This window comes from Akebia trifoliata, chromosome 15, assembly GCF_017979445.1.
Source record: "Akebia trifoliata isolate Shusen 1 chromosome 15, ASM1797944v1, whole genome shotgun sequence".
NCBI classification, from domain to species: domain Eukaryota; kingdom Viridiplantae; phylum Streptophyta; class Magnoliopsida; order Ranunculales; family Lardizabalaceae; genus Akebia; species Akebia trifoliata.
Genome location: NC_141389.1, coordinates 22,390,067 through 22,403,925, shown reverse-complemented (window position 1 = coordinate 22,403,925; position 13,859 = coordinate 22,390,067). Strand labels below are relative to the sequence as shown.

The 13,859-nt window shown below is 34.0% G+C and overlaps 1 protein-coding gene across 1 annotated transcript; it reads left to right on the top strand.

Annotated features, from left to right (window-relative positions):
• The first annotated feature begins 1,830 nt into the window (after positions 1-1,830).
• On the top strand, positions 1,831-7,449 carry LOC147384627 (beta-glucuronosyltransferase GlcAT14A-like). Its single transcript, XM_086426825.1, has 4 exons — positions 1,831-2,517; positions 5,404-5,479; positions 5,574-5,689; positions 6,658-7,449. The coding sequence occupies exons 1-4, from the start codon at positions 2,028-2,030 to the stop codon at positions 7,176-7,178; spliced, it is 1,203 nt and encodes a 400-aa protein (XP_086282951.1). The 5' UTR covers positions 1,831-2,027; the 3' UTR covers positions 7,179-7,449.
• Positions 7,450-13,859: the final 6,410 nt, after the last annotated feature.

Below are 13,859 nucleotides of genomic sequence, written 5' to 3'. Positions count from 1 at the left end.
CGAAATATTGAAAAATCGATACATATCGGCTAAAACATTTTGAACCATGGTCATTTTAAAATCACAATCTAAATAAAATTTCAATTACGATTCTTATCAATTTCGATTTCGAGTATGAAATCTTTGGAACCAGAACCAACCCTACAAATACCTTATACCCATTAAGATAAATAATTATTTATAAATATAATAATTTAACTTGTAATTTCTCAATTGGAAGTAAATATCAACAATGAATTTCTCATACATGATGTAGATAGACTTGTCAACACTTTATCTCAATACCTATGATCGAGTTAAGCAGCGTTGAAGAAAGAAATCAACAACATTGACCGAGTCAAATTAGTCAAAATCAAATCAATTCAATCCAAGCTTTGACCGATTGTCAAGACCTATTCCAACTTCTCTTATAATTGTCTTCTATTGAGTTTCTATTTTTTAAATTGCTTAAGTAGCTCCAGTTAGTTTTTATTTTAATTGAGAAAGTTATTTTTTTAGTTAAATTCTAATTTATTTTAATTTTCTATTCTTTTTAAAATTTATTTTTATGGTTTAGATTATAATTAGAAGTCTTTTTAGATATCCAAATTAAATTCTAATAAGATCAGGAGATAAATAATATGTTATAAATAGATTAGAAAATTACTTTTTTCTATTTTAGAATGTTTCTAAGTTATTATGAAAAAGTTATATATATATATATATATATATATATAATATGTATAAAGAGATCCAATAAACAAATTACCAAGTTAATTTTTTTGAAGATTGATTAATAGAAGTAAAAAAAAAAAAAAGATTTTTCTTCCCTTTTTTTTTTTTAGCATAAGAGTCCTATATTGATTCTTAATTTTAGTATAAGCAATTGATTTCCATCAATTCCAAACCTAGATTGATGTTTCTAATTTATTTTACTTGACATAAAAATTCTTCATTACTCTTAATTTTTTGGGATTTCTCCATAAAACCTAATTTTTAAGATAAACTCCAGATTTATGTATTCTATCCTAGATCAAAGCAAATCAAACTTTTGAGAATAAAATCTTAGAAAATTATGGTACAAAATATTTTTTTATTATTAAAATTGTATAATATATGGAATATGAATGTCCATTCACATAGAGATAAAAGTAGAAGTTAAACAATTGTCATTTTCTTTATATTATAAATTTAATTCAAGTGCATTTACTCTTAGATATCTCTTTATATTATAAATAAAATAAATTTACCAGTTGAATATTTGGTTGAGACTCGATTCATATTAGATCTTTAAAATAGCTATCTAGAACCAGAGCCAAAAATGATCAGATCACAATGGTCAGGTACATCGGGTAATTGGGTACCATACCCATTGATACCATTAGTTTTAAGGCAGGTAGTGTAGCATGACTTAAAATAGAAAATGCTTTATTGCCTGTGTTGGACACTGGATTTAACACCAAGTTGACCTAGCAGAGCATAGAGAATCGTTGATTTTCTAATTTGTATCTCAAGAAAATAGATTTATGGTTATTTGTGCATTGTCGTCTACCAAATCAACTTAATGTTGGACCTAGTGTCGAACGTAGGCACTCTAGCACGACTCTTTTAAAATTCACATCAATTCATACTTGTTGGCGGAGATATCCTTTGACTCGTATCTCGGTGAAAAGCATCTTATGGTTCTATATACACGTCCACATAAGCAGAGTGTGAATGGATGTTGAAATTAGTGTCACTCAAGTTTTTTCCTAACACAGTGATGCCGAAGCTGAACCAACATTAAACACAGATAACTCCCGAAGTCAAAATTCAACCAGGTGAGGCCCACCAGATCCTTTCCCGCCAATCAAAAGCTACTAATCGACGGTCCTTATAACATCCGTACATATAAAACACACAAACGTCAGTCACCAATCATCCTTTAAACCCTGCTTTAAGCGCCATTATTAAAAATTAAAAATAGATCTCTCTCTCTCTGCCAAAAACCCTGTAAAAGCCCTAAATATCCAACCAAACCAAAAAAAAAACTCGAAAAAACCAAATCTATGGCGAAACCCACACTAACCCTCTTTTTCTCTCTCATCTCCATCTCACTCTTCTCTCTCCTCCTCTTCCTCCCTTCGTTAACCTCACCTTCCCACCCTCGAACTTTCTCCCATTTCCCGAATCTCGAGAATCCTTCCCCTCCTCCACCCAAGATTGCGTACTTCATCACCGGATCTAACGGTGACGGATCTCGAATCTTGAGACTACTTAACGCCGTCTATCACCCAAGGAATCAGTACCTATTGCACCTCGATCTTCGTGCATCGCAGCAACAGAGAGAAGATCTCGCTGTTTCAGTCCAATCGGTTGAAGCATTTAGGGTTGCAGACAACGTTAATGTAATTGGAAAGGCAGATGTTGTGAATTATGGTGGGTCGACGCCTATTGCTTCGCTGCTTCATGGGGCAGCGATTTTGCTGCGATATAGGAACGATTGGGACTGGTTTGTTAATCTTGGAGCGTCTGATTATCCGTTGATTACTCAAGATGGTATGATTTGATCTTAATTTGTGTTGATCAACGATGAATTTAACTGTTTCTTTCAAGGTATAAAAAAGGTTAATGGTTTAACGGTGTAATAATAGTACCGTTATGAGCATTATAACGCCGTTGTAATGACTTTATGTTATAAATATGGGACCTACAGTTTACGTTAGGACGAGAGTTTCTATTAACACACCAAGTTTTACAGAATTATTTAAATAGCTTCTATAAACACATCAACTTTTTTACTTATAACACACCAATCGAATGTAGGCATCTTTTGAATTTGAGCAAATTACCATTTCGTGTGCTGAATATGACTAAATTTCGAGTCTAGTACACTGTTCATTTTAATTCCGAAAACATGTTTTCAGCGCTGGTAGGTATTCTAATTTAAAGTGACAATCTCGATGATCATTATCAGCGATCTCGTCGTTAAAATGATTATAACTGTTTATATATATTTATTTTCAAATGATTATAACTGTTTATAAAATAAGGGGGATTAGAAGATGCTTATTCATAAAATAAGTAGATGTTCATATTTTTATTTAGGTAATAAAATTTTAAATTATCGAAAAAATTAGGTCATTAGGTCAAATCATCATATTTACTTATTGTGACGGCATGCATTACTCAAATGGAAATGTGGATAATCAGTTTGTAACAATCTTAATTAAAAAGGTCGGGGACGTTTGGTTCGGATTGTAGAACCTGATTTTCGATTCTGGTTATGGATTGTCAAAATCAGATTATAGAAATTGACTTCCAGAATCCAAAATCTTGTTTGGCTACTGTTTCTGAAACTGATTTTGTGGAAAAAATTACACAATTACACTTCTTGAGATTGAATATGAGAGTAAAAATAAATGTCCCAGAGATTGAAGATAATAATTATTTTAGAGAAAAAATCAAAGGTTTTTGGAAAGATTTGAAAAGGAGGACATTTAGGTTATTTTCTATTAGTTTACAAGTGAATTATTCAATAGGGAGCATGTTAAGATTACCCAAAAAATTATGATGATTTTGTATTTTTATATAAAAACTATTATTATTATTATTATAAATTTTTTTTATTTATTATTATTATAGTTTTTGTTGTTAATTATAATTATAAATAATTATATATTAGTATTATTATTAATATTATGTTATTATTATTATGATTGGTCCTTCTGTTATTATTAATTATAGTTGTAATATAATTATATTGATATTATTAATTATGATTGGTTCTTTTACCCCCCCCCCCCCCCTCCTTTTTTTGTGATATTGGTGGTGTTCTTGATCTTTTTTGCTCATGTCCAAACCGATTTTCCTTTATCTTACATTGGAGCTATCCTTAAAGTTCCTCAAATATTCACACAGTTGATTTAATATTTCCTATTCTTACTAATTATCTATCTCAACATCCTCATTTGTGCTATACTCATTCTATGGTTGTGTTGTTTCTTATTTATTTTTATTTTTTTTGATAACCGGGTATCCCTGTAGACAGTGAACCAGGCATGTATCTAGGCTTTGCCCAGTCCATAGACCATGGTCTTGTCCAAGGACTAGTCCCGGGGCACATGCAACGCCCGCACATCACATGCAGGTAAGTGAGGGTGCGCCCTCGCTGGTGGCCCCTGAGGAATCAATGCTCATACTGGGCATCGAACTCACGACCTACGGGCATTATAACCACTTATCGGTCCGAAATTGCCATTGATGTTGTTTCTTGATAGATTAACATTCAACTCCGTAAAGTATGCTTGGTCTTATTATTGTCTTATAAAGAAATTTCCTTTTGTTTGATAGGTATACATCAATCTTATAATATTCCAAAAGAAGACCGTCACTTTATCCACCTAACGCTAATTCCACAAGGCCACACATCCTAGCCAATTTATTCATCTTTTGCATGACTAACCTAAACAACAAAATTCCTCTCTTTGGGGTATTAATTGTCCGGAAATCTTACCCACTGCTTCATCTGTAGAAGTTTCCTAACTAAAATTGCACAATCTTGGGTGGAGAGATCTCACTGAGATCTGACCGAGTTGATTTTCTAAATTGTTGAATTTGCCTTTCTTAGAAAACAAGGTGGTGTGCTCAGCCTCTCCAATAGCTCCATGATTTTAATCTCCAGTCATTCATATTATGCTTGAGACCAAGGTTCCAAGACATGCCGTTTTTGTTCTTGCTGATGCATTAACTAATGAAAGCTTCCTTCTTTCTTTACTGAAACAGCATAAATGGAAAGAAAATCCATACATAGCGGTTTATTGCCACACCCACACATTTCCCCCAACGTCTTAGTAGAACCATATCCTAGACTGATGCTTTTAGACTTTTTTTTTTTTTTGAATTTGGATTAAACAATGAGTATATTTTTTTTCTTTTTTTTTTTAAATTTTGGAATTAGAAGCTTGCCTAGTTGAGAAACTATATATAGGAGGTATGAGATGTTAGTTTTGAGAGAATTAAATTTTAGTTAGGTGTTTGGTTTGTTTTATTTTATTTTCGGAGCGCTTGGGTTGATTGTTTTATTTTATTCATTGGAGTTGTAGTGCCATAGAACTAATAATCGCACATTGGAGATTTATATTTAGTTGATACTCATTCTTCTCTTTAACTAATTTCCACATTGCAATGATTAAGTCTAAGATTTTCCAATTAGCTTCCCTCCTGCTTCTGATAGAATATTTTCTTCTCAGTTTTCCAGTGAAGTTAAGGCTAAAAGTAACATTCAATTAACATATATTAGGGATTAAAGTTGATGTTTTCTCCATTTAAAATGAAGTCCAATAATGTTTCTGGATTATGATATATTGCAATTCTATTTTTTTTCTATTTTAATTTTTTTTGAATGATATTCTTTTTTTTTCATGAATTCCCCATTTGTTACAGATCTTCTCCATGTCCTGTCTTTTATGCCAAAGGATTTTAACTTCATTCAGCATACTACTAATATTGGTTGGAAGGAGTAAGAATCCATATCTGCCACTCTTAGATTTTGTTGCAGCAATTTTTAGGTAGGAATCCTGATCATTATATTAATCTTTTTTTTTTTTTTTCAGGTATCAAAGGTTCATTCAAATTATTGTTGATCCTGGCCTTTATCTTGCATCAAAGGGTGAAATATTCGTGGGCAGTTCAAAACGTACACTACCAAAAGCATACAGATTTTACACAGGTAAGAATTTTCACAAGTTTTTAATTATGCGCTCTCTGCTGAATTTTTGCCTCATTTCAGGTCCGTGTCAGTGGAAATCAGTCTTTTTTCTTCTTTTTTTCAAAACTGCTAAATGCATCGTGTCTCATTCTTTAGTTATTGCAGCATTATATGACAAATTCTTGTCAATAATGCAAAACCATCTCAAACTTTTTTTTCCATCTTAAGGACTGTAGTCTTACTAGACTGAATTTGATTCAAGTTTTTCTCCTTGGGAAGGGCATTTTGTGGGGGTCTGTGAGAGTTTGCTATTTGTTGCATAGTTTCATGAGAAATTATTAATGAGTTCTCTTTTGATTCTGGCTCCTATGTTATTCTTTCTTCTCTTTTATTGAGTTGGCAAGATTGGATTTGACAGCACTAGTTAAAAAATAAAACTTTTTTTTTTTTGTTTGAAAAGTTTACCAACCCCTTCTACGATAGTCATCCCAGTTTCTGAAAAGTTTTGCACAATTTTGATTTTTTTTTTGTAGAGAGAGAAACCCAGTGTTTATGTTCTTCCTTTTGGTGTGGTGTTCCCTTGTTTTTGGCAAAGCCATTATCTAATCTTGTGGTGATGCTAGTGATCATGCTGACTATCAGATTCTATGGATGAAAAATGTCCTGCTTGTTTGATCGTAGAGCCACCTAAGATTATGGTCTAAAGTTTTGCATTGTAGGGAATGTTTCGGCCGAAATAAAACATTGAATGTTTCGGGAATATTCAGATTGTCTTGGAATGTTTCAGTCAATGCCGTGTCAGTTTTCTCCTGATCGAGAAACATTACCTTGAGACAAGATGTTAAACAAGATATTTATACTTGTTATTTAATTTCTTTTTTAATCAGCATTTTAAAATTTTGTATTGAAACTCTTTAATATAACTATGCGTACTATCATGTATATCTTTGCAACTCGTTCCCTATGTTTATCTAATTTTTGCCTTTCAGGCTCCTCATTTATGATGCTAAGTCGCGAGCTCCTTGAGTTCTCCATCCTTGGATTGGACAACCTTCCCAGAAAACTCCTCTTATACTTCTCCAACACAAAATCCTCACACCGAGGCTACTTCCAGACCCTCATATGCAACTCAAAAGAGTTTTCCAACACTGTCATCAACTCCGATTTACGGTTCATCCAATGGGGTAACCCTCCTGGAACCGAGCCCCGGAATCTTAGGTCATCTGATTTGAACAAAATGATAGGGAGTGGGGCTGCTTTTGCTGGAAGTTTCCTCCCAAATGATCATGTCTTGGATAGAATTGACTCTATGGTCTTACATCGGAGTCGTGGTAGAATAGTGCCAGGTGCATGGTGTACAGGGGCGCATAGTAGAGGCAGAGATCCTTGTGAGCTCTGGGGCGACATTGACATACTCAGGCCAGGTCCAGCTGCCAAGAGATTTGAGAAGTTTCTTCTGAGGTTGATGACAAACACAACTTTCAAGTCAAATTTATGTATTAAACGGTGATCTTTGTTTCGTTGAGGGGTTGAATTTGTTAATATCTTCCTCTTCGACATTGTCTTTCCCTAATTGTATCGATGGACAACATGAACCCGGATTTGCCAGTTGAGTTGATTCTAGTTAGACTCATATGGAGAATGTTTGTATTAACTTGTATAAATTACACGTGCATTTGTAAATGTTTTTTCAAACTAGAAACTACCACTTGTGTTCATATGTAAGATCATCGGTGTTGTTGGTTCCTGATATTTATATTTATATAGAAAATGTCAATTTATTGGATGATTTAGATCATCTGATTCATTTGTTTGTCTAAGAGAGTGTTACAAGAATACATTTAATTGAAAGGATGATCAACACATGGAACATGCACTTATATCTACATGTGATGGTGCCAATGTCAATATAACATGACTTGTTTCCTGACATTGCAGGGTTTCAAGTACCCTTTTGGGATGAAAAATACTTTCCTTATTAACGTAGTAAGATTTTAAGTCTTATAAAGGGTCGTTTTGTTGAAAAGGATTACCACATTGGAAATCCAACACCACAGCCCTCTAGATTTCATGGAAAGATTCAGATTAAAAAAAAAAATTGGATTCATCGAAGGTTTGCAAAATGGATAGCTATTGAACTTCCATGAAACTCTTGAATTTAAAATTAAAATTCAATGGTGAAAAACAATATTTTAATTTAAAAACAAAATCATAGAATTTTGTCCTCTACAACCCTAAAGCATCGGATCATCATGTTTTTGAATGCACTTAACTTGGTAAGGCCAGTCAGACTACTTTTGGAATGGCACTAATTCCTACAGTTACATCTCCTGACCCCACTAAAGTTTTCCAACAAGCAACATGATGAGTCACGAGCATAGTCACAAAGTAGGAGTACGGGTAGGAGTACGGGTTTAAAACGGCAAGGGAAAACTTTGAAAAAAACTATAAAAACAGGAAAACAATGGGAAAAAACTGGGAAAAAAACAAAAATATATAAAAATTAAAAATATTAAAAATTATCAATATGTATCATTCATTATACATTTATTTTATATTTCTAATATATTTTTGAGCATAACATCAAGACATTATCATCCTAAATTAAACTACATTCATCATGAAGCATCAAAATCCTGTAATATTCATGAACAAGATAAAAAACAAGTAAATAACAATGAGTCATTCAATAGTTTCACCTACAAAAATAGACATAGGTCCACAAAAATCCAAAGTAAGTCTATAAACCCACAAAAAAAATAAGCATAGGTCCTCAAAACATCCATCCAACGTTTAGGTGTTAGAAAAAAATACATCAATCATGAATCAAAGTTAAGATTCATTAATTAATCAAAATCATCAAATTCCATTGTATTGACATCTTCATCTTCATTTTCAGTGTCATTCTTTGAATGATGATTGTAGACGCGGGATTTTGCCATTACGATGACCCTATCTACGATGGTTTGGAGTCGCCACCATTCATTTTTGTAAGTGGGTGTGAATGGTCACCCGATGTGCATTTTTTTATAGAAAATGTGACATTTTTTTGTATTTGGTGACTCTCGATGGATAAAGATGAATCAACCCTTGAGATTCGGGTAAGCGACTCGGTTGGAGAAAAGGGAAGGTGTTAGGCACCCTTTTCTCCCCACTAGATAGTGGTAACCTCAACTCAACTCGGTCATTTTGATTTTTTTTTTTTTAAATGTGAAAAACGATGTGCCACGTGTTGTGCATTTGTACCCTAGATAGGGGTTCATTTTTGGCTTGATCATAGGGTCATTCCATTGATGGAAATGACCCTTATGAACCTTAGCCTTGGGGCCCAATCATCAAAAGGGGTCAAATAAAATAGAAGAAGGGGGTGTTAGAAGAGGGAAAGAGTAGAAGGTTAGAGAAAGAGAGGGGGGTGTGCTTCAAACCCACCTTGTATCTTGTTTCTTCTTTTCTTCTTCTTGCTTGAGTCTTCTTGAGTCCTTAGTATAATATGAGAGTATGAGAATGGGAAGAGGTGATTAGAGAGAGTAGGGATTTTTTTGTTTTAGTGAGACTTGTAGAGGATTTGTGAGAGAGAGTTGGTAAACTTGGTGAGAATTGGTGATGGTTGTTAGTAGAGAGAGTGTTGGGGAGAAGTTTTATAATGAGAAGTTGGGGGCCATTTTTGGGAAGAGGAGGAGGGTATTTATAGATGTTTAGGAGTTATTTTAGGGATATAATGGGGTGAAGTGAAGAAAATGGGTAGAATGGTTATGAGTTTGAGAGAGAAGTGGGTGTAATTTAGAGGAGATTGGAGGGTATTTAGGGAAGGGGGGTTAAATGGGTGAGTTTTGACCCAAATGATTTGGATCCTACCCAACCCATTTGGGTGGAGTGTTTGATGAGGTAAGTTTAAGATGGTGGTTGAGATTAAATGGTATTTGGTTTAAGAGAATGGAGGATTTAAAGAGGTGGTTGATGATATTTTGAGAGGGTGAGGGAGATGATGCCATGTGTTAAGGTGGGTGGAAATGAAGGGTTGGGATAGGTTGATGGGAGAGGTTGAGTGTTTGACTTGAGAGGATGGTGTAGGTTTAGGTTGTAGATGTAGGTTTTGTAGGGAATGATGAGGGTAGATTAGGGGAGGTATAGGTTAGGGGTGTGGGTAGATGTGTTTGATTTGAGAGAAAAGGTGATGGGTTGATGTGTGGGTAGATGGGATTTAAGCAAATTAATGGGGTAGGTAGTTGGGTGAGGGAGGTGAGATGGGGTGATGACATGTGTCATTTTTGATGATAAAAGAGTGATTGGTTGATGTGGGTTGTGGTTTATGGGTTAGGGTTGTGGGTTGGATAATGAATTGGATATGGTTAATGATTTGTGGACTTTGTAGTGTTGGACTTGGGTTTTAGAAATGGTTTTTATGGATACGGAGGCGAAGCGGTGATAGTAGAGGAGGGGTAGGCATCTCAAGTCTCACCTTTTTAATTTTTAATTTTTTTTTAGATTTTTACAATCATTAATTTGATCAAAAATGCCACGTGTTGGCGAATCGGGCTTTTTAGGCCCGTTGGTGAAATTTATCGAAAATTTGACGTTTTTTATTTTGGAAGCGGAGCGGTGAATGTTGGGAAAGCGTAAGGTTGGCCGAGTCCTTTTGGTAGCCTCCTAAACCATTGAGAGGTCTTAGGGACCTCGGTTTGGTCAAAATGTCACTTTTCAACGACTTGGGCCCTTAAGGCCCGTTGGCCCATTTATTTGGAAAATCGATATTTTTGGGCCCTTTCGAGAAGTGGCCCGTTCAAATTGAGGTGTCTACAATGATCTTCATCCCCAACATCATCTTCTTTTGGTGTTCATCTGGGAATGCTATAATATTCTCAAGCCTCATTAGTTCCTAATCATATTTTAACTTAATTGTGTTTGTCTTCTTGAAATGCATGTTTATTCGGATAAAAACCAAGTAATGCAACATTATTGGTTCTAATCTATTCCTTTTCTTTGTTTATGCAGACGCACTCCATTTTCTTTTGCATCCAGATGCACTACATGGTTGACTATGCAAATTGATTACCAATCTTCGAACAATTGGAATGCCAACTCCCCGCATATCTCACCAAATTCCTAAACAATGATTAAAAAATAAATAATTATCTTTTCTTGGCAATGATTAATGAACTTTTTTTTTTAAATCTTTAACGCATAAATTTAAACTTGCTTAGATATGAATCCTGAAGAGCATCAATCTCTAGATCGCTGAATATTAATGGATCCTTTTGGTGGAAGAGTCTTAATTTTCTATTAAGAGCCTTTCTTTCATTACCATTGGGAATCGATTTTTCTTTTTCTTTTTCAAATCTCACTTTCACTTCAATATCCAAATTCACAAGTTTTTGATAAAATAGTTGAGGATTTAAATAAGCCGCAACCGCATGTAGAAGATTATGAAGAGTTTTATTCCATCTCTTAATGATGATATCCCAATAAGACTTATATTTATCAAAATTATCTTTATGGAATTCCTTGATTGGTTCTTTTGCCTTTTTCATACCTTCATATATATAGCCCATAGTAGAGCCATCTCCATCTACTTTCCTCAACACTTTAACTAAATGTTCAACAGTAGACAAAATTTATTTTCCATTTTTGCAAAATGTATCTCCTTGGATGGTGTTAACCAATTATTTGCCTTCTTCTATGTTGTTTTGTGTTAAACCTCTCCATTCAACAAAAACAATCATAAAATGTCACAATTGCTCTTTTTTAACAATAAATTGTAAACAGAAAAATTATGTTGCAAATCTAGTAGTCCTTGATCTTTTTAATTCCCTGTCACTTGTATGAATTCTCATCAAATCTAGCACATGTTAAAATTTATAAAAGAATTTCACCATCTTCCTTGCAGGGCTCAAAATGGGCTTTACATTGGGAAGTTCATCAATTTCCTCTAATATTAGATCCAAGCAATAAGTCGTACATTGTAGACACCCTATTTTTGCATCTGCCTAATTCGATAATTTGTCACCTGTTTGTTTTGGTTTCTTAATTATGAGCGCAAAGAACTCGAAAACTTGAGAGTCCATTTCCCAATTTTTTTGTTTCTAGTCCTTTCACCTCTCTCACTCGTTACAACTCGACATAGAAAATTACGCACGCTTAGGATCACTACACCTTACACTTAATTTAGTAAGTACGTACGCTTAAGATTGCTACATATTTCGATAACCTAGAAACTTCACGATGCTAGAAAAATATGACCTCGAGACTTGAAAACAATCATATTGTGACTGAAAGAAATTTTACGTCAAAATTCATTAAAAAAAATTCAAAATGATAAAAATACCCCTCATGGATCCTACGCCTCCGAAAAATCTCAAAAGTTCTTTCACTGCTTTCAGATCATGATTTTGAGTCTAGCGAGACTAAAATTGGTGAAACCGGAGATGTTAACGAAAAAAATCTCAAAAACAACCAAAATACCCTTTGATATCCGACATTTACCTAAAGACCTCAATTCTTAAGGAAAACATGGCTGAAAATAGACTTTTGACAAATTTACGCACACCAAAAGAAAGAATTTAGAAATCTCTCAATTAGGAAAATTGAAAATTTTCACTTGAAATGACAGAATCAAATCGAAAACTTTTAAACAATTCAAATCGAAAAATTTTAAACAACCAAATCGAAAAATTAATCTCATTAACTAATCAAATTAAAATTCAAAAATCAAATATTAAAATAAAATTTTAATTGATCTATCAAAGCGAGCATTAAAATAAAAGTGAAAATTTAATCAATCCATCAAAGTAAATATTAAAATGAATGAAAATTAATCAATCAAATCAAAATTTCAACACATCATCTAATCAATCACGGATAAATCATATCTTAAAATATTTCCTTAAGAGATAAGAGTAAGTTGTGAAGCATGGGATCGCACCTTTTTTTTTTTGTTTTAGAATCCCATACATGAGGAGAGTTGGGGTCGACAAATAGAATCAAAGAAAAAGGAAAGAAAGACTGGAAAGTAAGAGATATTATTTGACCTAGGATGGGAAGCATGCTTGAAAATTAGAGAGAATGTTTCAAAAAGATTTTAGAAATAAAGAAAATGTGAAAAAAAGAAAGAAGTTTTAAAAAAAAATTATAAAAGGGGGCAGCAACCCGTTCTAGTCTCTCTAAAGAAAAAAAACGTGAAAAAAGACTCTCCAAAGAAAAAAAATGCAAAGAAAGTTTTTTTTCTTCAGTCGTTCCTTCAAAAATAAAAATAATAGATATAAAATAAAGAAAAAGAAGAAGAAGGTCTTGTAGACACCTCAATTTGAACGGGCCACTACTTGAAAAGGCCCAAAAATACAGATTTTCCAAATAAATATGTCAACGGGCCTCAAGGGCCCAAGTCATTGAAAAGTGGCATTTTGATCGAACTAAGGCCCCTAAGACCTCATAATGGTTTGGGAGGCCCGTCAAGTGGACTCGGCCAACCCTCCGCTTTCCCAATATTCACCGCTCCGCTTCCAAAACCAAAAACGCTAAATTTTTGATAAATTTAACTATCGGGCCTAAAAAGCCCGATTTGCCAACACATGGCATTTTTGGATCAAACAAATATTTTCAAAAATTCAAAAAAAAAAAAAAAAAAAAAAATGAGACTTGGGACACCTATCATTTCCTCTACCCTCATTGCTCCATCGCCGAAATCAAAAATACTCTAAGCCCATTTACGGTCCACTAACCTTCATTTCTCTAAAATCAATCCCTCACCTTACCCCTTAACCTAAACCCAACTCCGCATAACCTAAACTCCAAAATATCTCCAACATACCCAACCCTACCCTAAAACAAACCCTACCCCATCTCAAAATACTTACAACCTTCCTAAAATCCAAGCCCAATGCCCCTAGGCCCAAACCCATATCCAATTCACATCTAACCCATAATCCTAACCCACAAACCACTACCCACATCAACCAATCACCATCTTGATAATCAAATATGACACATATCATCACCCCATCTCACCTCCCACATCCAACTACCTACCACATTAATTTTCTTTAAACCTCATCTACCCACACATCAACCCATCACCTTTTCTCCAAAAAATCACATCTACCCATACCCCTAACCTATACCTCCCCTAATCTACTTACATCAATCCATCACATTTTCTTTAAAAAAATCTAATCTACTCACACCCCTAACCTATACC

Excerpts from the sequence above, each read along its gene's own strand:
- LOC147384627 (XM_086426825.1), top strand. The coding sequence starts at position 2,028 with ATGGCGAAACCCACACTAACCCTCTTTTTCTCTCTCATCTCCATCTCA. Across the intron at positions 2,518-5,403 it reads TCCGTTGATTACTCAAGATG|ATCTTCTCCATGTCCTGTCT; the intron begins GTATGATTTGAT and ends CATTTGTTACAG. Across the intron at positions 5,480-5,573 it reads ACTAATATTGGTTGGAAGGA|GTATCAAAGGTTCATTCAAA; the intron begins GTAAGAATCCAT and ends TTTTTTTTTCAG.